The sequence below is a fragment of the Peromyscus maniculatus genome, chromosome 9 (genome assembly GCF_049852395.1).
Source record: "Peromyscus maniculatus bairdii isolate BWxNUB_F1_BW_parent chromosome 9, HU_Pman_BW_mat_3.1, whole genome shotgun sequence".
Taxonomy (NCBI): domain Eukaryota; kingdom Metazoa; phylum Chordata; class Mammalia; order Rodentia; family Cricetidae; genus Peromyscus; species Peromyscus maniculatus.
In genome coordinates, this window is record NC_134860.1 from 6,205,802 (window position 1) to 6,232,295 (window position 26,494).

Genomic DNA, 26,494 nt, shown 5'->3' on the forward strand with positions numbered 1-26,494 from the left:
AAAGCTCTAAGATGGAGAAAATTGTTAACTATATATGGTACCATATATGCTAATTCAAATGGTTCTGTTAAGAGTTTGCTTTGAGTTGTAAGATGGAGAGAATTGTGACTATGTATAGTGATATTTATGTTAACCTGTTAATGGTAATGATGAAGCTAAGGGATTCTTTAAGTTTGTAGTCGCCTTAAGAGTTTTTGGTTTAGAAAGGGCTTGAGGCAGCTAAGACTGCTGTAGTCCCGTTGGAGCTAATTCAAAAGAGAAATGCCATCTATATCATCTTCTACTCCCATACTGGGAGGTGTAACAGCTATGGAGATTGCTGTAAGTCATTAATAGTTATTTTTTATATATTAAGAAGGGGGAACTGTGGGAGCCCATTCTGGGGTTCCTCGTGGCTTTACTCAGCAGGTCTGAATAGAAATGATCAGGACTACGGGCCTGAGTGCAGGTATCTGAGATGGTCTGCATTTGGCTGTGCTGGGGTAGGAGGTCTTTTGCTTCACCCCTTGGCATCTCTATAAAAACCCTGGGGCAGAAACAGTCAGGGCCATTTGGAATAGGTTCCAGGACCTCTTGGGGCTATTCTTTATTTTCTGTCTGTTTATCCCTGCAAGATTCTCTGGTATAAATCCTTCTATCTAATATTTCCTGCTATTTGCACTCAAGAAAACTCTGCGGAGCTGTGGGGTTGGTGGGTAAACGCCCCACATGTGTCTGTGTCTGTGTGTCTATTTCTGTGTATATGTATATATTTATTTGTGTGTGTGTGTGTGTGTGTGTGTGTGTGTGTGTGTGTGTGTGAGTCTGTGGGTCTATGTGCTCCTGAGTGTCCAGGCTCTGTGGCATGGTCTGAGGATTTCACACAGTTTCCAGCAGATGGCACTGCTGAGGCCAGGGAAGCCCACATTGAGCTGCATGCCTCTTGGGCACTGTGCTCATCTTGGTGGAACACTGGAATTCCCTGTGGAATTGATAAAGCCATCCTGAAATTGGGAATCCTCCCTGCAAATTCTCATTATGTGCTCTGTTCCTCTGTGCAGCAATAGACACCAAGATATATGAATCCATGTTGTAAAGACAGGAGAAATGTCATCATAGGTTTCTGGTGGGCCCGGATATGAGGCACAGAAACTGGCAAGTGCATAGAGAGCTAATCTATAGCTCTAGGCCACTGAGAGAGCTCATGTATAACTGGCACACTTCTTTGGACCAGCTGCATCTTCTGGCTTGGGGACAGGATGGGAAATTTAATAAGTACCAGGAGGTCCCAATGAGTAAGTGCCAGGCTATGGCATCCATTGGGCTGGGGTAGTCTATTACCTAGCCTCACTCATGTAATCCTTGTGGCCTGTGTTCATGAGGTTCTTTTCTCCTTGGGCCATGTCCAATTACAGACTGAATTTTGAGCTTGATCTGCTCAAAATGGAGCATAAGCAGGTGATGTCTGACCTGCAGAAATTGCCCATAGAGATCAGTGATGCCTTGGACAAGTGCACGGGTCTGATTGAAGAGACTGAATCCTTCAGGTAAGTGTGTGCTTTATCATGAGAGGAACTGTCTCTGCCGTTCTTTTTCCTTGACTCAAAGTGAGGGCTCTGGTTCCAGCCTGTCTGCCTCTTAGCAAGCAGCCTGCCTTGTGGCCCTTGGACTTGTGCCTCTTGGACTCAGTGTGGGAAAGCACTGAGGCCCTCCCATCATTGTCCTGCCAGCCTTGGGAGTGCTGAGACAGAAAACTGGTTTGTAGCAAGAAGGGGATGTCTGGCAGCCCAGGTCCTCTGGGCACTGGCAGGGGCATCACAGACCTGGTTTCCATGGAACCAGTAGACCGAATTTATTCCTTTTGGAACTTCTGCCCTCCTTCCAAGAGTGTTTGCTCTCTACCTGCTGATGATTTCCCAATACAATGAATAGTTAAGAACCGGTGTGGACTGTACTCTGTTCTCAGATGTACAGGTTCCCTTTTGGCATCAGGGTTTTCAGAAGTAGTTTGATTCTCTTTGGAATTTGGTTATTCTCTGGATTTGGCCTGCCTCTTAGTGATGCTGACTTGGCTACTGAGAGCCCCATTCCTGGGCTGTCTTTGAGTCTGGGACTTTTCAAGGCTGGTGGTACTTGGAGTTAGGGATGGCAAGTGAAGGCTCTTTGGGGCTCACCATATTTTGGTGGTTGTTCAGTTATATCAATGTCCAGGTTCTATGAGAGTGTACTCAGCTACAGAAGAATGTACATGTGTTGAGACTGAAGAACAGACTGCCTTGGAAGGAGCAGACTGAACTGCAAGAGTCCTGTGAGGAGCTGAAGAGGCTCTTGAGGGAGGCTCATGAGATGATCTGTGACCCTTCTGCTAAGCAGCAGCAGGTAGGCTGAGACAGTGGGGGCAGGTGCCCACCTGTCCAACCATAAACATAAAGACACTCATATACCATCCACCCATCTACCCAGACTCCCACCTACATACCATCCAAGTGTTGATTTCTGTGATCATTCCCAAGTCTTTCTGGAGAGTTAGCCTCTTTCAAGAATCTGGATAATTGTCAAGCAAACCCTCCTGCTCTGCCAGAAGCTGCAGTACATAGAGAACTGGGTCAGTCACATATCACACACCTATATGTCATTATGATCAGAGGGCTGCTATGCAGGGTGCTACTTAGGGAACAGCACATAGGTTTCATTGATGATGTCAGTGGCCTGTGGCTCATTTGCTTTGCAGGGGTCATGTGAGATCACAGGTAGGAAGCAGCCTGCAAGGACTAGAGTCCAGCCCCAGTTCCAAGTGAGTGGTTTTCATTGTCAACGTTTTGGGTGACATGCGGTCTTCTTCTTTCTTCCTGCATCCCAATGAGTTCTCTTCCTTTTGCCAAGCTCTTGGTTCATAGTGACAGATGCCTGAGTACCACCTTCTCAGTCCTTTTTCTCGGCATGGGGCTGGACAGTCCTCTAGGAGCATCATGGACTTTCCAGTCTGGAACTGCCTGGATGACCATACATGTGGGAGGACTTTGACAGGGTGAAGGTTGGGGTGACAGATTTGAAGCTGCAAGAAAACATTTACTCCAATCCCCTCAACATAGTCTGACTCAGCTTTATGCTGCCCTAGGATGTTTTAGGCCCCAAGAGATGGATTGCCATATTGTGGGTCCCAGTTGAAACACCTGATGTGCATAGTCTAAATTCAACTGTTCATTCAGCATGATGTCCTCTTCATTGTTTCCTGCTCACTTCTGATTTCTGTGGTCTATGTGTTGTCTATGCATGCATGGGTAAATGTGTTCATTGGTGGGTGTGTTCAGAGGCTACATAATGAAATCCCGTGTTGTCATCCGTTGCCCACTCTCTTATTCCCTGGAGCTCAGGCCTTTCCCTGAACCTGAAATTTTCTCTTTTGGCTCATCTGGCTGGCCAGCACTCTTTGGATCTCCTGTCCTCCAAGGTAGGCCTTGTGTCTTGTTTATTCTCATCCAATTTCTACAAGTTTCAATTGTTCAGAAAGAGGAAGGCTGTAGTAGCTTTCTATTTCTTCATTTACATTTATTGTTTTGGTGTTAATGTATTTTCTAAAAAATAACAAAAATCAAACAATACAGGTGTTTTTAAAAATAGTAGGCACAAAGCTAGTACCACAGGAAATGTCCGGTTTGTCTCATTGGCTTCACAACACAGAATCACACAGTGCATCTTCTTGCTGACATTGTGTTGCTCTGACTACATCACGTGCATGGCTGTATCTTAGAACATTTCCCTCTCATACCTGTGTAGAGTGCTGCAATCTTGAAAAGCATTATAGGTCACTTCATTGGCCTCCTTCTGACTGACATTGGGGCTATTTTCATATCACATGCACTACAACCTGTTATAAACTTCCTGGGTTTTGACCATGGGTCGCTTTCTTTCTCTTGAGCTAGGCAGGGTCTTCTGTGGAGGAGCCAGGGTAGGTCTAGTAAAGAGACTGTGATGGATCAACTTGGAACCCATGGGATCAGTGAGTCTTGGGATAGACAAAGCTCATGAAAGTAAAAGTAAGTGCAAACCAGAGTAGTAGAGCCTGGCTGAGACTAAGTGCCTTGTAGACAGCAGGGACAACCCACTCCCTCCCCCTGCAGCAGAAGACTTTCTGAAAGGTATTCTTCTATCCCTGGCCATTCTGGAATCAGTGTGTTTGTGTGTGTGTGTGTGTGTGTGTGTGTGTGTGTGTGTGTGTGTGTGTGTGCATGTGTGTATGTGCGTGCACGCAGGCAAGTGTGTGTGCGCATGCATGCTGTGCGATGCATTTCTGTACATCTGTGTATGTGGACCTATATGTGTTTTTGTGTGTCTTTGTGTCTACTGCATGTTGTGTGCATGATAATGTGTGTGTATGTGCTCATATGTGGTTGTGTGTGTCTATGGTTCCTGTATGTATTGATTTATGTGCTTGTGTGTGTATGTCTGTGAGTATGGATGCTTATATGTGCAAGTATGTGTTTGGATGCATCAATATGTCCACTTTTTTGTGAGTGAAACATCTTTGATGATGATGGAGTCCGACTTTGATGAAAAAGTACTGTGCACACTCACTTTGCATCCATCTAATATTGTATGCTGCTGCCCATCTTTCTACATGTCCACCTTGCTCTCTGGGACAAAAGGACACAAAACTACTCTAAGTCAATGGTTTTCAGGTAACTGTAGAGGGAATAATATTTATCTACAAGAAAAGTCTTTGGAGCATACCAAAGAAATATGGTACAGGAAGATGAGGCAGAGGCCTCTGTGGCAAGTCAAGGTGTCTGAGAGGCAAGATAGGCTGACTGAAGATTTGTGTCCTTTCTCTGCTCTGGGTGAGTGGTGACTGCATACTCAATGGTCATATGCTCACTGTGTCTTCTGATGCCCTGTCTTGTCCTCATCCGCATTGCCTGCTACCACTTTCTTTCCACCTTTGCCTAACTTTTCTCAGTTATCATTTTCCTTGAAAGTAGGACTGGATTTTATTTGTTGAGGGATTCTGACTTACAGTGTGGTTCTAGCTGCGTCTAAGTTCATCAGAACTTCCCTAGTCATGCTGTGGTGTGAGAATGGGGCTGTCTCAGTGCACACCCTAGGCTCCTGAGGGTCTAAAGCACTCACCACATGCTGTGTCTGTAGCACTCAGTAACTGCCTTTCTTCAAAGTTCTTCATTCTTAGTTAAAATCAGCATCATGAAGGGTTGGGGACAGTGAGGATTCTCAGACATTGCTGGTGGTATACCATGATATAGCACAGTGAGAAGCCACAGACTCTTCTTCAGAAAGTTAAACTGCAGTTCTCAGGTGAACCAGTGATTCTAGAACATGAAGTGGGTGTCCAAGGAGAAGCTAGGGGACATTAGTGTTGTAGCAGCATTCCTCAGAGTAGTTTCAAAGTAGAAACTATCTAGATGTCTATCATTCACTGAGTGAAAAAGTATAAATTGATTGAGCCCCTCCATGAATTATTGTTCAGCATGAAATAATACAGGCAATAATTTGGCCCTGATATAGTCAGCTTTTGGTTGCTCAAAGAAATCATTGACACGATCACATAATAGTGAGGAATTGTTGATTTTGACTTCTCATTGTTGAGATTCTCCAGGTTCATGGGCTTGTCAGGTTTCTAGTTTCCTGAGCTCATTTGCTCTGACGTGAGGCAGCCTGTGGTAAAGGGAGCTCCTTTTGGAGGAAGTTTATCACCTGGGGGTCAACTGGGAATTAGTGAATAAGACCAGTGAGCTGGTCCAGTTGTCCTTTGCTGGGGAACATTCCTATACTGCACAGCCTGGGGAACTTCCTAAGCAGGGTTGGCTAACCAACCAGTACCCCAGAGGTCCACATGTCTGTGCATTAGTTTTACAGGAGAGGCACTTCAATGATTGAGCTGTCTGTTTCTCATGGCCACTATATTCTTCTATCATCCTAAAAAGTTAATATTCTACTAGTAGTATTCCTGTTAATGGCTCCTATATTAACATTAGCTGGGAAATTAAACATGTTACTGCATTAGAGTGTGCTTTTATGTGTGCAGACATGTACTTGTGTGTGTTCATGAATTTATGTGTGTGCATGTGAGTGAGCAAGCCTCCACTGAGAACATAATCTTCTAAAGAACAGGATCAAGAGAGTCTGGATGAAAGACTGAAGGACCTGCTGAAGGAGAAGGAGCTGGTCACCTAGCAAGAGGACTTGGCAGAAAAGCTGCAATGTCTGTGAGATGAGGTGGGAGCCCAAGCTTGGAGGAACAGTGAGAACCCTGTAGGTCACATGTCCCTGGATCTCTGTCCTTTTGGGGGATTCTTCCCATCTGGATGGCTCCCAGCCAGAACCAGGGAAAGAACACCTCAGGGTATTGTGCTGGCTCAGTCAATAAGAATTTCTCCAGGAAACACTATGTTGGATCCTCAGTGTTTCTGGGGAGTGTGTACCCCTTATTCCCTTCTGAGCTCTCTGGAATCTTCTCAGTACCTTGTCCCCTGTTTCTCCCCATAAATCTCCCTATGGCAGTCCTCAACCTAGCAGGAGGAGGGTTAGTTGTGTAGGACAGTGTGTGCTCCTGCCACTTTATTTTCCTTCCAGAACATCACCTTTAGGGAAAAGATCCTACTTTTGGGCAGATCTGCATGCAGCACAGTCCTGCAGATTATAGGCTCTCTGCAGTGTGCATCTGTTTCCCATGAAAAGACTTTTCTTTCTATTATAAGAAGATTTAGGAGTTGAGGAGTTGAACTGAGGCTGGTTTCTGTGCTGTAGGAATAATCAGATCCTTCACTGCTTTTACTTTGCAGGCTCTGCTATAGGGTCTACATTCAGTTTCCCATGTGCTCACCTTTACCTGGTACCTCTTCAAGGCCATTCCTATCTGCCCTGAACTGTAACTCAGACCTTGCTACACTGTTATTTTTTCCAAATAATGTATTTAAACAACCAGGGAATGACCTCAGCTGAAAGGTCATGCTGGGTTGTCCAGCTGACTAGAGTTGTTTCAGGCTCATTAGCTGACATGGTAGGTCCCCACCAGACCTGTTCCCTGACTGCCTTCCTTCTCTAGGTCAGAAAATCTTCAATCTGAGTTGAAACAGTCCACAGCCCAGGATGAGATCTCCCTGCAGACAGAGCTGCTGTCACAGGAGCAATAAGTGTCAAAGGCAAGTGAGCCCCCATTTGCATCCCATCGCCAGCAAACATGGTGTTGTTGGGGGACTGAGTACTCTGGACCTTGGCTTCCAGTGTGAATAGGTCCTGAGCTTTTTCTAGCCTGTGGACCAGCCAGTCTGCTTCTGGCTCTGATTGCCTTTCCTTCTCACATAGCAGGTCTTTGGAGAACTGAGGAGGCCAAAGAACCCATAGATGCTTTGAACCCATGAAGTCCTCCACCCTCATATCAAGGCCTCCTCAGAAGACATCCCTTACAGCTGTGATCTCACTGTTGAGGCAAATACCATTGACCTCCAGTTGATCCAGCCCCAGTCAATAGGTCTGTTAAATCAGTATTCCTGAAGAAAAGAAAGCATCAAAAATGAACTTGAGACAGAAAAACCTGAGACAAGACTTTTTGGAAACCCTGACATTCAACAGCAAATCGACCCTGATAGGGGGACAACAACATGGAGGATAGAGATATTGGTGAGCAAGTCATTTTCTGACAGTTTAATGTGAAAGGCTTTGGAGTGTTGCTGGAGGGCTTCTCTCCAGGTTCCCCAAGCCCCGCAGTCCCACAATCCACTTATAAAATAATCACTCAGACGCTTATATCACTTATAAACTGTATGGCCATAGCAGGCTTCTTGTTAACTGTTCTTTTATCTTAAATTAACCCATTTCTATAAATCTATACCTTGCCACGTGGCTGGTGGCTTACCAGCGTCTTCACATGCTGCTTGTCCTGGCCGTGGCTGTAGTGTCTCTCCCCTCAGCCTTCCGCTTCCCAGCATTCTCCTCTCTCCTTGTCCCACCTACTTCCTGCCTGGCAACCTACTTCCTGCCTGGTCACTGGCCATCAGTGTTTTATTTATATAGAACAATATCCACAGCATTGGAGGCAGCAGCAATAGGAAACAAATCATACTCCAGAATGAAATCATGTTATAGAGCTCACCATTGACACTAGCATGATAAGTGTGGCCATTGCAGTTTGTGTCACCAAGAATAATGACAATAGACAATGTACCTGGTGCTGCTTTAGAAGCTTTCAACATCCATGGCTCTCAAAATGGGATCTAGCCTTCCCCAAATCATCAAGCAGAATGGACTTCTCTATCTCTCTAGAACATGAGCTTTGGCATGCTGTTGATGATTCAGGCTTGTATTTAAGACCTAGCTTCTGTAGTAAAGGGTAGGGTTTTTGATAAGAACTCCTCCACCAAAACACTGGAAGGATGGTCAAAGGTACTGTCAGCCAACAGCCTCTCCCCATGTCCACAATGCAGCCTCCAGAAGAAGCTTCAATAGTCAAATTTAGCAACTTTTCCTTTTGGGCTTGTGTTTATTGTCACTCATTATTTGACTTATTATTTCATTTCTGACATAAATCCTTTTAAATTATCCTTCTTACAGGTGAAATTTCACTATGGACATAGAATCCTATTCATGGAGGGTAAATGTTCTTTGCAATAACCTGAGGTTTATATGTTCCCATTCTGGCTCGATGTGATGGCTAATCTTGGCTGGCTACTTGACACATAGATTAAAATTGGATTCCATTATTAGTATTATTATTTATTATTTATTTTAAAATACTATTTGGTTCTACATAATAGCCACAGATTCCCTTGTTCTCTCCCCTTCAGCCCCCCTCCCCTTCCACCCAGCACACCTCCCATTCCCACCTCCTCCAGATCAAGGCCTCCCCCAAGGACTGGGATCGACCTGATAGACTCAGTCCAGGCAGGTCCAGTCCCCTCCTCCCATATTGAGCCAAGCGTCCCTGCATAAGTCCCAGGTTTCAAACAGCTAACTCATGCAATGAGCCCAGGACCTGGTACCACTGCCTAGACCTCCCAAACAGATCAAGCCAATCAACTGTCCCATCCATTCAGAAGGCCTGATCCAGTTGGGGGCCCCTCAGGATTTGGTCCACAATTCATGTGTTTCCATTCATTTGCCTATTTGTTCCTGTGCTTTATCCAACCTTAGTTTCAACAATTCTCGCTCACATAAACCCTCCTCTTTTTCACTAATTAGACTCCCAACGCTCCACCCGGGGCCTAGCTGTGGATGTCTGCATCCAGATTCCTCAGTCCTTGGATGGAGTTTATGGCACAGCTATTAGGGTGTTTGGCCATCCCATCACCAGAGTAGGTCAGTCCCGGCTGTCTCTCGACCATTGCCAGCAGTCTTTTCTGGGGGTATATTTGTGGATTTCTGTGGGACTCTTTAGCTCTTTGTTTCTTCCTTTTCCCATGTGGTCTTCATTTACCATGGTCTCCTATTCCTTGTTCTCCCTCTCTTTTCTTGATCCAGCTAGGATCTCCCGCTCTCTTTCCCTCGACCCTCGCCCTTCATTGTTTCCACTCATGTCCAGGCTGTTCATGTAGATCTCATCCATTTCTCCGTGTCTTTCTTGGGGTCCCATTTTCCAGGTAGTCTCACTGGTGATGTGATTAGCAGTCCAGTCATCCTTGTTCCACATCTAGCATCTTCCTATGTGTGAGTACATACCATATTTGTCTTTCTGAGTCTGGGTTACCTCACTCAGGATGACTTTTTCTAGACCCATCCATTTACCTGCAAACCTCATGATGTCATTGTTTTTCTCTGCTGAGTACTAAAAGAAAAAAATTTAAAAAAATCCAACCTTTATCAACGATAAAATCCTGGAGAATCTGGGGATATAGAGGATATAATTCAACACAATAAAGTCATTGTACCACAAGCCCACAGCAACATGATGCTAAATAGAAAAAAAACTCATAGCAATTCCAGAAAAGCAGGAAGAAGAAAATGATGTTCACGCCCTCTACTCCTATTCAGTATAGAACTTTAACTCTTAGCAAGAACAATAAGACAACTGAAGGAGATAAAGGAGATACAATAGGAAAAGGAGAAGTCAAAATGTCCTTATTTGCAGATGATATGATTCTAAACAATTAAAACTAAAAATTTATCAGAAATCTGTTATGCCTGATAGATTCATAAAAGTGAGAGATAGAAAAATTAATACACAAAATTCAGTGGCCTTCCTGTATACTAATCACAACCATACTGACAAAGAAATCAGGGAAAGAGTTCCACTCACAACAGGCTTCAAAATATATAACAAGACTTTTTTATTTTATTTTATTTTACAATACAATTCAGTTCTACATATCAGCCACGGAATCCCTTGTTCTCTCCCCTCCTGCCCCTCTCTCCTTCCCCCCAGCTTCCCCCCATTCCCACCTCCTCCAGGTCAAAGCCTCCCCCGAGGACTGAGATCAACCTGGTAGACTCAGTCCAGGTAGGTCCAGTCCCATCCTCCCAGGCCGAGCCAAGGGACACTGCAGAAGCCCCAGGTGTCAAACAGCCAACTCATGCACTGAGCACATGACCCAGTTCCACTGCCTGGATGCCTCCCAAACAGATCAAGCCAATCAACTGTCTCACCCATTCAGAGGGCCTGATCCAGTCGGGGGCCCCTCAGCCACTGGTGCACAGTTTATGTGTTTCCATTCCTTTGGCTATTTGTCCCTGTGCTTTATCCAACCTTGGTTTCAAAAATTCTTGCTCATATAAAACCTCCTCTTTCTCGCTAATTAGACTCCCAGAGCTCCACCTGGGGCCTAGCCATGGCTCTATGCATCCAGATTCTTCAGTCATTGGATGGGGTTTCTAGCATGACAATTAGGGTATTTGGCCATCGCATCACCAGAGTAGATCAGTTCAGGCTCTCTCTCGACCACTGCCAGCAGTCTATTGTGGGGGTACCTTTGTGGATTTCTGTTGGCCTCTCTATCACTTTGCTTCTTCCTATTCTCATGTGGTCTTCATTTACCATGGTCCCCTATTCCTTGTTCTCCCTCTCTGTTCTTGATCTAGCTGGGATTTCCCGCTCCCCCAAGCTCTCTTTCCCTCCACACTCACCCTTCATTACCCCCACTCATGTCCAGGTTGTTCATGTACATCTCATCCATTTCTCCATCATTGGGTGATCTCTATGTCTTTCCTGGGGTCCTGTTTTCCAGGTAGCCTCCCTGGTGATGTGAGTAGCAATCCAGTCATCCTTGTTCCACATCTAGTATCCTCTTATAACTGAGTACGTACCATGTTTGTCTTTCTGAGTCTGGGTTACCTCATTCAGGATGATTTTTTTTAGATCCATCCATTTGCCTTCCAACCTCATGATGTCATTGTTTTTCTCTGCTGAGTAGCATTCCACTGTGTATATGTAACAATTTTATTTATCCATTTTATTTATCCATTCAGTTGAAGGGCATCTAGGTTGTTTCCAAGTTCTGGAAAGACCTTACCAACTTGGCCCCGGGTTCTGGCCACTGGGCAGGTTCCCTTTTAGCCCTACCAGGAAGGCTCCCCGTCTCCAAGACCCCCAGCCTACCATGCAATCCACCCCCTGCCCCTTCACCCATCTGCCCAAGACTCCAGCCACTTCTTGAGACTTAGAGACTGGCCCCTACCTCCCATCCTGCCCTGGACTTCCCATCTGGACAAGACTCCCATCCTTCCCCGGACTTCCCATCTGGACAAGAGCTCCCATCCTGCTCTGGACTTCCCATCTGGACAAGAGAATTCCCATCTGGATAAGAAAGAGAGACTTCCTGAATCTGTCAGCTTTATCTGGACAATGTGCACTGATAAGACAAAGAATGAACCACAAGGAGATGGGCTGACATCAAGGCTGAAGTACATACACCAAAATGAAGAGCAATACAGCATCACCAGAACCTAGCCCGCCTCCAACATCCAAACCTGAACATCAAAAAATTGGAAGAAGCAGAAGAAAACAGCCTTATGAATAACATCATGAAGAAGCTAGAGGTTTATATAGAGGAAAAGACAAACAAAAATGAGAAGAATGCTATAAAAAACTAGAGGAAAGGACAAATAAAGTAGAAGAAAACAATAAAGCCCTGGAAGAAAATCATGAAAAAGCAATGAAACAGATGAAGGAAATAGTCCAAGGCCTGAAAAGGGAAATAGAAAAAATGAAGAAGACACAAACAGAGGGAATGCTCGAAATAGAAAATCTGAGGAAACGATCAGGTACTTCAGATGCAAGTATAACCAAGAGAATGCAAGAGATGGAAGAGAGGATCTATGGCATTGAAGATATGGTAGAAGAAATAGATTCATCAGTCAAAGAAAACACTAAAGCCAACAAAGCCATGAACCAAAATGTCCAAGAAATTTGGGACACCATGAAAAGACCAAACCTAAGAATAATAGAGAAAGAAGGAGAAGAATACCACCTCAAAGGCACAGAAAATATTTTCAACAAGATCATAGAAGAAAACTTTCCCAACTTAAAGAAGGAAATGGCTATGAAGATACAAGAAGCCTATAGAACACCAAACAGACAAGACCCAAAAAAAGTCCCCTCACCACATAATAATTAAACATCTAAACATACAGAATAAAGAAAGAATATTAAGAGCAGCTAAGGAAAAAGGCCAAATGACTTATAAAGGCAAACCCATCAGAATAAAACCTGATTTCTCAATGGAGACTTTGAAAGCCAAAAGGACCTGGACAGATGTAATACAGACACTAAGAGACCATGGATGTCAGCCCAGACTAATATACTCAGCAAAACATTCAATCATCATAGACGGAGTGAACTGGATATCCCAAGACAAAGCCAGATTTAAACAATACTTATCCACAAATCCAGCCTTACAGAAAGCACTACAGGGAAAATTCCAACCTAAGGAAGTCAGATACACACTCAAAAACACAGGCAATAGATAAAGCCACAGCAGTAAACTCCAAAGAAGAGAAGTACACACACACTACCACCAAAAAAATAACAGGAATGAACAATCACTGGTCGTTAATATCCCTTAATATCAACGGACTTAATTCACCTATAAAAAGACATAGGCTTACAGAATGGATAAAAAAAGCAGGACCCATCTTTCTGCTGCATACAAGAAACACATCTCAAATTCAAAGATAGACACTACCTAAGAATAAAAGGCTGGGAAAGACTTTCCAGTCAAACGGTCTTAAGAAACAAGCAGGTGTAGCCATCCTGATATCCAGCAAAATAGACTTCAAATTAAAATCAATCAAAAGAGATCAAGAAGGGCTTTACATCCTCATCACAGGAAAGATCTACCAAGATCAAGTTTCAATTCTGAACATTTACTCCCCAATTACAAGGGCACCCACATATGTAAAAGAAACATTACTAAAGTTAAACCACATATAAAACCCCACACATTAATAGTGGGAGACCTCCACACCCCAATTTCACCACTGGACAGATCTCCCAAATCAGAACTTAACAGATAAATAAAGGACTTAATTGATGTCATGACTCAAATGGACTTAATAGCTATCTACAGAACATTCCATCCTAACAAAAAACAATATACATTCTTCTCAGCACCCCATGGAACCTTATCTAAAATCGACCACATACTTGGCCACAAAGCAAATCTCAACAGATCCAAAACAATTGGAATAGCCTCCTGTGTTGTATCAGACCACTATGGTTTAAAGTTAGATTGAAACAACAACAAAAACTACAGAAAATCTACAATTTCATGGAAAATAAATAATGCTCAATGGAATTACCAATGGGTTAAGGAAGAAATAAAGAAATTAAAGACTTCCTAGAGATCAACGAAAATGAAGATATAACATACCCAAACTTATGGGACACTATGAAAACAAGACATTTTATATAAGCACACTTTAAAAGCATGCTATTAATAAAAAGTGCTATGAGGTAACCAAGAGCAATCCTAAATACATGCAAGACCTTCATCGCTGATGTTCTGAAAGAACCTAAAGACTTAAATGAATGGAGGTTTTAAAGGTTTTGGGGATAAGTAGGTAATAAATACGATCAGTTTTGCTAAATTAATAATACTATTGCAATAGATATTGAATTAGAAAATGTGAATACTGTATATCACCCATTTCTGTGGAACTTAATAAGGTGGCCGTAAATGTTCTATTATTGAGCAAAGGATAATTTTTAAAGTGGAACAGGCAGGAATATCCAGAGATAATTGCAAAAGAGTAAAGTAGGGAAGCATGTCATATTAGAGAGAAGCATGACATATGAGATAAAAATAAAAAATACTTTGAGATGTGTCAGTAGTGGGTGTGATTGTTAGAGTAAATACTGCAACAGATTGCAGCATCCAGAAGTTTGTAATTGTTGAAAAAAGGGGCTACAGTCTGCAAGGAGAAGGATGGCTATGAGAGCATGCCCTGAGAATAAGGCAAGTGTTCTAGTTAGCTTTCTATTGTTGTGATAAAAGTCCAAAGAGCCAATCGGGAAAGTGAAGGGTTTATTCACCTCACAGGTTGTAGTTCATCATCAACGGAAGCCAAGGCAAGATCCCAAGGGAGGGGCTTGAAACCACAGAGAATGCTGTATACTGCTCTGCTTGGCTAGCTTTCTTCTGAGGCCCAGGGTCACCTGCCTAGGAATGACAGTACATACAGAGGGCTGAACCATCCCCTATTGGTTAACAACAAGAAAATGCCAAAGAAGCATGCCTGCAAGCCAGTTTGATGGAGTCAAATCCTCAACTATGTGTCAAGTAGACAGCCAAGATTAGCCATCACAGTAAGCCAGAGGAGAAAATATAAACCTCAGCTTACTGCAAAGAAAAATGTCCCTCCATGAGTAGTATTCTATATCAATAGTGGAATTTCATCTGTAGGAAGAATAATTTTAAAGGATTTATGTCAGAATGAAATAATCAGTAAAATAATGAGTGACAATAAACCCAAGCCAGAAAAGAAAAGTTGGTAAATTTGACTATTGAAGCCTCTTCTGGAGGCTTCAGATGGACATGGGGAGGGGCCGTTGACTGACAGTACCTTTGGCCATCCTTCCACTGTTTTGGTGGAGGAGTTCTTATCAGAAACCCTACCCTTTACTGCAGAAGCTAGGTCCCAAATACAAACCTGAATCATCAACTGCTTGTCAGAGCTTAGGTTCTCAAGAAATGGAGGAGTCCATTCTGCTTGATGATTTGGGGAAGGCTGTATCCCATTTGAAGAGCCATGGATGTTGAAAGCTTCTAAAGCAGCACCAGGCACATTGTCTATTGTCATTATTCTTGGTGACACACACTGCAGTGCCCACACTCATCAAGCTAATGTCAGTGGTGAGCTCTGTAACATTATTTAACTCTGGACTATGATTTGTTTCCTATTGCTGCTGTCTCCAATCCTGCCTCTTTGACCATCACAGAAACTTCCAAGTCTTTTTTTTCTTTCTTTTTCAGAGCTGAGGACCGAACACAGGGCCTTGCACTTGCTAGCCAAGTGCTCTACCACTGAGCTAAATCTACCACTGAGCTCAATCCCCAACCCAGAAATTTCAAATCTTTTTTTAATTTTGTTTTATAATTTAATTTAATTTTACATATCAGCCACAGACTCCCTTGTTCTCCCCACTCCCACCTTCTCCCCAGCCTACCCTCCATTCCCCTCTCCTCCAGGGCAAAGACTCCCCTGGGGATTGAGTTCAACCTGGTAGAATCAGTCCCGGCAGGTCCAGTCCCCTCCTCCCAGGCTGAGTGTAGCCAAGTGTCCCTGTATAAGCCCCAGGTTCCAAACAGCCAGCTCATGCACTGAGGCCAGGTCCTGGTAAAATCCACAAAGATACCTCGACAATAGACTATTGGCAATGGTCGAGAGAAAGCCAGAACTGACCTACTCTGGTGATAGGATGGCCAAACACCCTAATTGTTGTGCTGGAAACCTCATCCAATGACTGAGGGAACCGAATGCAGAGATCCATGGCCAGGCCACAAGTGGAGCTCCAGGAGTTCAATTGGTGGAAAGAGGAGGGTTTGTATAGGCGAAAATTGTTGAGACCAAGATTGGAAAAAGCACGGGGACAAATAGGCAAACGAATGGAAACACATGAACTATGAACCAATAGCTGAGGAGCCCCCAGCTGGATCAGGCCCTCTAGATAAGTGAGACAGTTGATTAGCTTGATCTGTTTGGGAAACTTCAAATCTTAATAAACCATTTTTTGCTGTTAAAGCAAAAGGAGGCTTCTAGCTGCTGTTTACAATGAAGACCCCATAGAAGGCTTTCCTTGGTCTTTCAATTTAAGAAGGCATTTTTCCTTTCTGAGAATGCATGGAATGAGCAAGATGTGTTCTGGAGGAGCTCAATTCCAAATTCATGTGGCTCTTCCTGACACCCCATTCTTTTTGACAGGAACAGTCTGTTTCCTTTCTTCTCCTTTCTTGAAAGAGAACCCATTTTCTATCTCTTGGACCCTTTTCCACCACAGTTACTACCAGCCATAACATAATTATTTGAATTTCAAATCTACAATTTAGAGAGAGACCAGATTGATTTGGGTTTCTAGCTAATCCCCTCCTACCCACAAAAGCAAAGACTGGTATTTCATTCTATTATAGCAATCCATGACCGAAAAAAAGGCCACTAAAAGTCATCATGATTATTGTCACTCCTTCCTTTTACACTTGAAGTGAGCCTTATTCTCATGAATATTAGTGAAGAGGGGAATATGAATTTGATGGCTATTTTTGGTTGTCAATGTGACTGTTTCTAGATTAATAAACAACAAAGAATAGAGGGCACACCTGTGGGAGATGTGTGCTTATTTTGAAGTATGAATATCTAATTATATTTGGATCTTTGAGGGATGAGGTTATCCCGGAAGCTGTGGCTTGGTCTGCTTCTCTGTCTCCCAGCATTCACCCCAATACCTAGCTCCAGGTTTGATTTTATTTTTTATTAAGAAGAATTTTGAAGATTCCTGCTACATTTGGCACCCAACATTCGTGGGTAGAAATTCACAAAAAAGCTACTTACCTGTGGCCATGTGAGCCCCAGGTCAGGCCCAAGTAACACATTGCCAGTTGTGGTCTCACACTGGTTGGATTTACAGAAGGAGGCAGAGGCAGGAGGATCCCGAGTTTGGGGCCGGCCTAGGAGGTTTGCTAAGGAGAAGCTAAGGCCCGGGCCCAGACACAAACAGTGGCAGTGGGACCATGGAGGCAGCTACTTCTGCTCCAAGTTGCTACATCTCTTCGTGTTGGTGATGCTACTACCTGGGACAAAGGGTTTACTACTGCTTGTTCGGAGAGAATTGCCTGAACCATCATGTTACAAGAAAGCATCGGCAAAGGTCAGTTTGGAAAAGTTTGGCAAGGCAAATGTTGGGGAGAAATTGCTGTGAAGATTTTTCTCTTCTAGGGAAGAAAGTTCATGGTTCCAAGAGACAGACATTTATGAGACTGTGATTGCTCCAAACCACAGATGAGGCACACAAAAAAATGTCTGCAGGGAACCATGACCTCTGTCTTCCAATTTAAACAGGGTTTTTTCCTTTCTGAGAATGCATGGAGTGAGCAAGATGTGTTCTGGAGGAGCAAATTTGAAATCTTCAAAAGGATGACGGGACCCTACAAAGATGATTCCACATGGACTGTAAATTGTAAAGCCATCAAGCTGATTAACACCACCAAAATATTGACTTATACAGACTACTCAGGACAATTTTGAGATGGCTAGCTGAGATGATCCAGCCTGACAGACTACTTGAACAAGGACTTGAAACAAGCCCTGCACTTTCTCAATGTGCAGCAACTGGACAAATGGTAAAGGACTTGACAATTAACCCAAAAATTATCTTTTCAGGATCCCCTAAAGATGTCTTCATCCCCAGAAAGCAGGAAGTAATTTTAAGAAAACGATGCCCACATTCTCAAGAGGTGGGATGGGAGGTTTTTGGTCATTTAATGAGTTTTGGATATTGTCATTGTTTACAATGGTTGGTTACAAGTTGTTAATTGTTAATGGTTAGGAAAAAAGCTGAACAAGGAGATTAGATTCAGAGTTTTTGTTTGAAAAAAGAAAGAAATAACAAAAGAGAATAGATATATGAGGTAGATTATCGAATATACTCTGAGAAAAAAGATAAATAAATAATAGGATAAATGGGTAGAACATTGAATCTACACTAAAACAAAAAAGGGGAAGATATAAAAAAGACAAAAGGTAGATTACTGAATCTATTATGAAAAGAAAAAGAGAGAGAATATAGATATGATAAGATAAAAAGTGAGGTTATGGAATCTAATTTTAAAAAGATACTTGTTTTAAATTGGATAAGTAATGAATTTTTTTGTCTGAGTTTATCAAATGTTACTGGACTGGACATTGTTAATATATTAATGGAATTTTTGTCACATGTTAATGTACTAGACATTGTTAATGTAATCTTGACTGTGTATATTGTATATACTTATTGGATATAATTTTTCTTGTATTAGTTATAAGCTTTTTTTAAATTTTAGACAAAAAAAGGAAAATGTGCTAGCATTGTGTTCCCCAAAATATTGTGTATGCTAATAAACTTGTCTAGGGTCAGAGAATGGAACAGCCACAATATTAAACATAGAGGATAGGCAGTGGTAGCACACACCTTTAATTCTAGCATTCCAGAAGCAGAAATCCGTCTGGATCTCTGTGTGCTCAAGGATACAGCCAAGCATGGTGACTCATGCCTTTAATCCCAGAAAATGAGCCTTTAATCCCAGGGGGTGATGGCAGAAAGCAGAAAGGTATATAAGGCGTGAAAACCAGGAAATAGAAGCATTTGGCTGGTTAAGTTTTAGGCTTTTGAGCAGCAGTTCAGCTGAAATCCATTCGGATGAGGACACAGAGGCTTCCAGTCTGAAGGAAACAGGATCTGCTGAGGAACTGGCAAGGTGAGGTAGCTGTGGCTTGTTCTGCTTCTCTGATCTTCTAGTGTTCACGCCAATACCTGGCTCCAGGTTTGATTTTAAGAATAAGAACTTTGAAGATTCCTGCTACACACACCTTTAACTCAGATCTTTAATCCAGAAGTAATTTGGGCAATTCATTTTGTTGGAAGGACTTGGAAGAATGAAGCTCTTACTCTTTCTCTGCTTGCTCTTGCCTTGTTAGCACAACCATTCCTTGACTGGCCTTGTTAGCACATCCATTCCTTGACTGGCATTAAAGCCTACTTCTTTAAGATTCCAGCATATACTGCAGACCAGCTGAGACATCCAGTGTTGTGGAGTGGTCATCTCCTGGATTCTTGGCCTTTCCATTCACAGCCAGATATTGTTGGATAAGATAGAGCACTGCCTGCAAGCCATTCTAACAAATACCATTTCCATAAAGAATCATTGTATTACTTCTGGAGAATGCTGGCTAAGACACCAGGTATGTAGAAAGGATATTCTAGAGCAGCTAGGGTCTCATAACAGTCCCAGCTCACGTACAATTTCCCAATAGTCACCTTCCCTTAACCATAGCCTTCCTCAGGTGCTTAATCACTTCAGAGAATACAACCCTCCTCCTCAATGATCATTACCAAATTCCTTGGCATGATTTATTTTTGATATTATTGGGTAAGGATATGAGGAGGGGAAGTGCCAATTTTAGGCAGGGTTTGTAAAGTGAGACTTCAGTTCCACATGGGTGAATTACTGGAAAAATTCTTATGAAGCAGAGAGAAATCTCTAGGTTTGCAAAGAGGAGGTGCTGAGTCACATGAGAGACTCCGGGAAAGGAAACAACAGCTTCTGGTCAGTTCATGGAGAACTAATTAGCAAGGAGGCAAAGGCTGTGCCCCATGACATCAGCAGACCCTTTGCTGGACATTCTGTTGTATCCTGGACAGCTTGTGGAATCCCAGTGATGTAACTAGTGTTGTAGCAACACTGACTGCCTTGAGATCATTTGTTCATTGGCCACAATCTTGGCCCCTAGACATGCTTTCCAGACTCAGAGGTCTGTTTGGTAGAGGGAATGGACAGCATGGAGAGACCAGAGTGAGGCAGAAGGAAGCTGGTCCTGGGTCTCCCTGGAAAACATGGAGAAAATGGTCCTGGGGAAGAGGTAGTGAGTTTTGGGAAGGGGCTTGGGAGCTTTATGGATGTGTTGGGACTCAGCTTTCCAGAGCGAGGGCTCAAGAACTGGGAACTTCTTGGAAGGGGGCACAGAGGAATTAATGAGATTTCTGTACCATGATTGTGATTCACAGCCACGGGAGTCCTTTAGTTATGTGCCAGTGATAATAGGGAAAGGAGAGTACCCTGGAAAACCCTGAGGTTCTCATACTTGACATCACAATCACTTGTATGGCAGGATCCCCCAAGTGTTGCTGTCTTCCAATGACCCCTGAGGTTTCTGAATTTCCAGCTGTTGATGGCACACAGGTCTCCAGTTCAGCCTGAGAGCTGTTAGATTCAGTGGACCTGGACTGAGACTGTCCTTTTCCTGCCAGCCCTGGGTGTCCTGGACTGTTAGTGAGGATGACTTTGTTGCATCTGTTGACTATGTTTTGCCCCTGCATGGCTTTTCCATTAACATGAACTCTGAATCACAGAGCAAGAGACTTGGGCATTCCTATACTACCAAAGTGATTATAACAGTAGCAATTACCTCCAGGCTTCTGAAAGTACATGGCTGAGGGCTCTGCAGCCAAAGTGCATCCTCTACAGCTGTAAGTCTTAAGAGGTTGTCCACTGGGTCCTCTTGTGCAGGGAGACAGAGGAAACCAGCTGATTTCTGAGCCAGCCACCTCCCAATAGAGAGATGGGAAACTGATACCCACAGAGAAGGAGACTCAAGTCTGAGTTTTCAGAACCTGTCTTGGAAAAGTCTCTTCTGTCGGTCACTTTCTGTGCATTCTTCAGTGCATAAGGATTAACTGATAAGAGGAAGTGTGTAGGGCAGGTGCTGTGCTTTGACTTCTAGAATTGGGTATTACTGAGATAACTCACCTTGTGTGGCATGACTTGTCAGTGTGAAATAACATCTGAAAAGACATAGTTTGCCTTACATCACTCATTTTCTGAAAATGCCTTTGCATATCTGTGGGGCCTCTCACTAGCCGTTCATCTTTCTTTAAACTTAAATGTAGTAATGGCACATCCTTTGCTCTTGTGTTGAGTGTTCCCACAGGGAATTCTGGTTCTTAGTATCTCCGGAATGAAATGCCATTAGTTTACCAAACTATTGGTATCTTATGATGGATGGAATGAATTTTGCTGAAGTTCAAGAGTAATTTTCATCAACTACAGGACTTATCTTGGTTCTGACAAGACACTGAGTATCTCCCACCACACTAACAGCTTTGTGGATCCTCCACAATGTGCTTGTTGGCCTGAGGGGACTGAATTTTCCTTCCTACCCTCCTTACTTAATTACCTAGAAAACTTTTTTTCTTATGTTATTGACTAGAGTTTTCATGAGTTGGATGAGCCATTTCCTGGGATATGTTTGGAAGAGAGTCTTCAACTTCCTGTACATAAACTAGTGAATATATTCTAATGAAACAGAGAGAGATCCCTGTGTTTGTAATGAGGAGGTGACAAAGGTCATCCCTTGGGTTTTTTGAAGTCTCCTGTGAAGGGCAGTATGGCTTCCAGTGAATTGCAGATGATGTAGTTTGTAGGTAGGTGAGGGCTACTGCTGATGAACCCAATAGTTCCTTCTCATGACTACCTATTGAATTCTGGGGAGTCCTTGGCATTCTCTTGATGTCACCATTGTTGTGGGAACACCAGGTGACTGTGGGGTATTCTTCCACTGCCCATAGACATGTCAGCAAGACTGAGAAGGCTGCTTGGGAGGGAGAATAGAGAACATGGGAAGACCAGAGTGAGGCAGAAGGAAGCTGGGCTTCAGTCTCAGTGTAAAACATGGAGTAATAAATGGTTCTGGGAGGGCACTGTGAGTCCTGAGCAGGGCTTGGGAACTTTCTGGAGGAGGTGGAACTTGAGCTGGGCCTTCCAGGAGTGGGGCTCAGCATCTGTGAATTTCTGGGAAGCAATGGACTTATCCTACTTCCCTGGGTTCCCTAAGAGCAGACCCAGATTAAAAGATTTCTGATAGTTTGGAAGAGCCATGGATTTTCAAGCCTGCAGCAGCTTTTCTGGGACATCCTTAATCTCATTCTGAGTGGAAGGGAAGGGCCAGCAGGAACAAAGTGGTGACTAATTAGGTGTCCTTCTCTGGGTAGGGTGTTGCTGCACTTCATCCTAGTGGATTCCATCAGTTTCCATGGGAATCTGATGCCAAGAAGAAGGGAGGGAAAATGCCCTGGCCAAGCACAAAACTTTCAGTCATTCAGATACTTTGTCCTGGATACATGGGATGAGGACTTGGTACTGCTAAGCTCTAGGGACAATAGGACTTACCTACACCACATCATATATGAGCTGACACTGTCCTCCAAATCCATATGGCTGAGCTATCTAATATCTTCCAGGGCCAGGGAACTGCATTAGAGAGAAAGGCACATGCCTATCCATGATGGTTGAGGACAGATCCTTAGCTCATGGGTACCTATTTGAGGATAGGTGGCCTACTCTTTGGCGCCCTCAGTGGGTTCCTAACATTTCCTCTTCCTAGGACTTCCTCTTGGAACTAGCATGGATTCTCCTGGCCCTATGTATATTCAAGTATACAAGTTCACTTTGCTTTGTCTTCCTGCAGGGACTACCAGGAAGACACCAACCCAAGGCTCCACCTCCATAGACCAGGAGAAGCAGATGACAAAGTTGGAGAAACTAACCCTTCAGCTACAGAGTATAACATACGATCACATTGAACTGCATGGAATCCTGGGCAGTTATATAGACAAGGATTTGCAGAACAGGTAGTCATTATGTGCAATTCTCTGCTGACCATCTTGACCCCACAGTGTCTACCTAAGCTTTCCTGAGGAACAGGAGGCTGAAGCTCCGGGGTGTCCTGGTGCTTAACAAATTTTCCTGAGTGCACAGATTTTGGAACCTCGGTATGTGTGAGATTGGGACACAGGCTATTCTTATTCATTCAAATGAAAAGCAGAGCCTATGGCCTGTATCACAGTTTTGGGATAGGGACAGTAGTGTGTGAGCTCTCAACATGCATTTCAAGAGGCCTTGGTAGGTGTTGGCTTGTGGGAGATGCTAGGTCCTGTGAGTTTGTGATGAGTCTTTGTACTTGATCAGCGGATGATTGTGTGCTGAAAAATCCTGGAGGGGCCTGGTCCCATTCATCCATCTCAGTTTGTGTCTGGAAGGCCTCGTGCTTATCATTGCTTCTCTTTTGTCCTCCTCCTTATACTCTGAGGCTGTTCTTACTCTTTGCATTTCATGGGCATCCTGACTATATGTGGAATGTTTGTGTATGTGGGAAGTAAAGGCCTAAAGCTATTCTCAGCTCCTCCTTATACTCTGAAACAGGGCAAACTCTCTGTATTTCATGAGAATTATTATTTTTATGTGGTGTGTGTGTGTGTTTGTGTTGGGGGGTGTCTGTTTGTGTTACTCCTGGGAATTTAGAGTCTGTGGCAGGGCCCAAGGATTTGCCATTTTCACATTTTCCAGGGGATGCCAGTGATGACACCAGGGAGCTTCACTTTGACAAGCTCACGTCTTGGCCACTCTTCTTACTTTGGTGGAATATTGGAATCCCTTGTGAAGTGTATAATGCCTTCCTGAAGTTGGAACTCCTCCCTTGAAATGCTCAATGTATGCTCTGGTCCTCTGTGTAGCATATAGGCAGCTAGGCATAAGAATCCCTGTTGTAAAGACAGGAAAATGTCACCATAGGTTTCTGGTGGCACCAGAATGTGGCACAGACTCCTGGGGTCTCCTTAAAGAGATCATCTATAGCTCCAAGTCCACTGAGGGTGCTCATATAGTCGTGGATAACTCCTTCTTCTTTTGGCCTGGGGACATGATAGGAAGTTTAATAAGCACCAGGAGGACGTATTGCATAAGTACCAGGCTGTGTCTTCCATGGCACTGAGGAGTCCAGAGCATAGCCTGATTCCATATGATCCTTGTGGCCTGTGTTCATGGGGTCCTTTTTCTCCTGGGGCCATGCCCTACCACAGGCTGAATTCTTTTGAAATCATGAAAAGGGAGCATAAGCAGGTGATGCTGGACTTACAGAAAATGCCAAAGGAAATATGTGACGGTGTGAACAAGATCAAACATCTGATTGAAGAGAATGTATCCTACAGGTATGTGCCTGATTTAACTTGGGAGAGACTGATTCTGCCATGTTTCTCTTTGACTCAATGTGAGAGTTCTGGTTCTTGCCTGTCTGCCTCTTAGCAAGCAGCCTGACATGTGGTCCTTGGCCTTGTGCCTCTTGGACTCAGTTTTGCTAAGTGTGAAAAGACACTGTTCCCCTCCAAGCAATGTCCTGCCAGCTTCAGCAACCCCTTGTTAAAAAACAAATGGTTTGAACCATGAAGGGAGTGTCAGGTATCCTAGTACTTCTGTGGCTCTGACCAGGGCTTCCCAGAGCTTGTTTCCATGGTAGCCATAGACAGAATTGATTCTGGTTGGGGCTTTTTCTATGCTTCTGACAGTGTTTGCCCTCAACCTGCTGATGTTTTCCCAATGTCATGAAAGGCTAAGCACAGGTGTGGGCTGTACCCTGTTCTCAGAGGCACAGGATCCCTTTTGGCATCAGAAATTTCAGAAGTATTTTGAATCTTTTTGCAATTTTGTTACTCTCTGGATTTGGCTTGCATCTGAGTGATGCTGCTTGGCTACTGAGTACTCCATTCTTGGGCTTTCTGGGGGTCTGGGACTTTCAGCACGGGTGGTACTTGGGGATAGGAATGGCAAAGGAGGCTGGCTGGGTCTTACCATGTTTTGGTGTTTGTTCAGTTACCTCCACGGCCAGGTCCTCCGAGATTGGACTGAGCTGAAGGAAAATATACATGTTTTAAGACTGAAGAACAGACTGCTGTGGGAGGAGCAGATTGAGATCCAAGAGTCCTGTGAGGAGCTGAAGAGGCTCTTGAAGGAGGCTCATGAGGTCATCTGTGACCCTTCTGCTGAGCAGCAGCAGGTAGGCTGAGGCAGCAGGGGCAGGTGCCCACCTGTGCAACCATAAACATAGAGATACTCATATACCATCCACACTCATCCATACCCCCACCTACATACCATCCAACTGTTGATTTCTGTGATCATTCCCGAGTCTTTCTAGAGAGTTAGCCTCTTGCAAGAACCTGGATAATTGGAAAGCGAAACCTCCTGCTCTGCTAGAAGCTGCAGTACATTGAGAGAGCTGGGTCAGTCACATATCATCCACCTACATGTCAATATGATCAGAGGTTTGCTATGCAGGGAGCTCCTTAGGGAACAGCACAAAGCTTTCATTGATGATGTCAGTGGCCTGTGGCTCATTTGCTTTGCAGGGGTCATGTGAGATCACAGATAGGAAGCAGCCTGCAAGGACTAGAGCTCATTGTCAGTGCCCAGTGAGTGGTTCTCATTGTCAATGTTTTGTGTGGCATGTGGTCTTCTCCTTAATTCCTGCATCCCAATGTGTTCTCTTCCTTTTGCCAAGCTCTTGGTTCATAGTGACAGATGCCTGAGTACCCCCTTTTCAGCCTTTTTTCTAGGCATGGTGCTGGACAGTTCTCCCATCTTGGAGCTTCCAGTCTGGAGCTGACTGGATGACCATAGATGTGGAAGGCCTTTGACAGGCTGAGGGTTGGGGTGACAGATTTGAAGCTTCAAGAAACATTTTCTCCTATCAACTCAACATAGCATGAAGAACTTGTGGGCTCTCCTAGGAATTTTTAATCTCCAAAGGATGGATAGCAGTGTTGTGGGTCTCAGTTGAAACACCTGATGTGCTTATTTTTAATTCAACTGTTCTTACAGCATGATGTCCTTGCCATTGTTTTCTGCTCACTTCCTATTTCTGTAGTCTGTGTGTTATCTATGCAGGCCTGTGTAAATGTGTACATCGGTTTGTAGGTTCAGAGGCTACAAAATGAAATCCCATGTTGTCATCTGTTGCTCTTCCCTTATTCCCTTAGAGCCCAGGTTTTCATTGAACCTGAAATTTTCTGTTTGGGCTAATCTGGCTCCCAGCTCTCTTTAGATCTCCTGTCCTCCAAGGTAGAACTTCTCTCTTGTTTTGTCTTATCCAATGTTACAAGTTTAAATATACACAGAAAGAGGAAGGATATATTTGCTTTCTCTTTTGTTTATTTACTTTTATTGTTTTGATACCAATGTGTTTTTTAATAAATAACAAAATCAAACACTACAGCTTTTTTTAACAATAAATAGCAGGCTTCTTTGCTTTCACTGCAGAGAGCTAAGACCACAGGAAATGTCTGGTTTGTCTCTGGTTTCTCAACCGAGATTCCCACAGTGCATCTCCTTGCTGACATTGTGTTGCTGACTATATCATGTGCATGGCTGTGTCTCAGAACAGATTCCCTCTCATAGTTGTGCAGAGTGCTGGGTTCCTGAAAAGCACTGCAGGTGATGTCACTGGCCTCCTTCTGACTGACATTGGGCTGCATTCATATCATATGCACTGTCTT

At 43.6% G+C, this 26,494-nt stretch overlaps 2 protein-coding genes across 7 annotated transcripts in view; one reads left to right on the forward strand and one right to left on the reverse strand.

Annotated features, from left to right (window-relative positions):
- Window positions 1-26,494, reverse strand: part of LOC143267226 (uncharacterized) — a 121,155-nt gene that overhangs the window by 47,832 nt on the left and 46,829 nt on the right. The gene's annotated exons all lie outside the window — the stretch shown is intronic.
- Window positions 1-26,494, forward strand: part of LOC143267224 (disks large homolog 5-like) — a 35,799-nt gene that overhangs the window by 5,194 nt on the left and 4,111 nt on the right. Inside the window, exons 2-7 of one of the 4 annotated variants that reach the window (XM_076544240.1) lie at window positions 6,101-6,210; window positions 7,040-7,136; window positions 7,300-7,614; window positions 22,636-22,798; window positions 24,026-24,154; window positions 24,813-24,996. In XM_076544240.1, the coding sequence (XP_076400355.1) occupies window positions 7,596-7,614; window positions 22,636-22,798; window positions 24,026-24,154; window positions 24,813-24,996 (495 nt within the window). In that variant the 5' untranslated portion in view covers window positions 6,101-6,210; window positions 7,040-7,136; window positions 7,300-7,595. Of the gene's footprint in view, window positions 1-5,955; window positions 6,211-7,039; window positions 7,137-7,299; window positions 7,615-22,421; window positions 22,799-24,025; window positions 24,155-24,812; window positions 24,997-26,494 lie in introns of those variants that run through there. The other 3 variants (XM_076544239.1, XM_076544241.1, XM_076544238.1) reach the window with 3 other exon arrangements.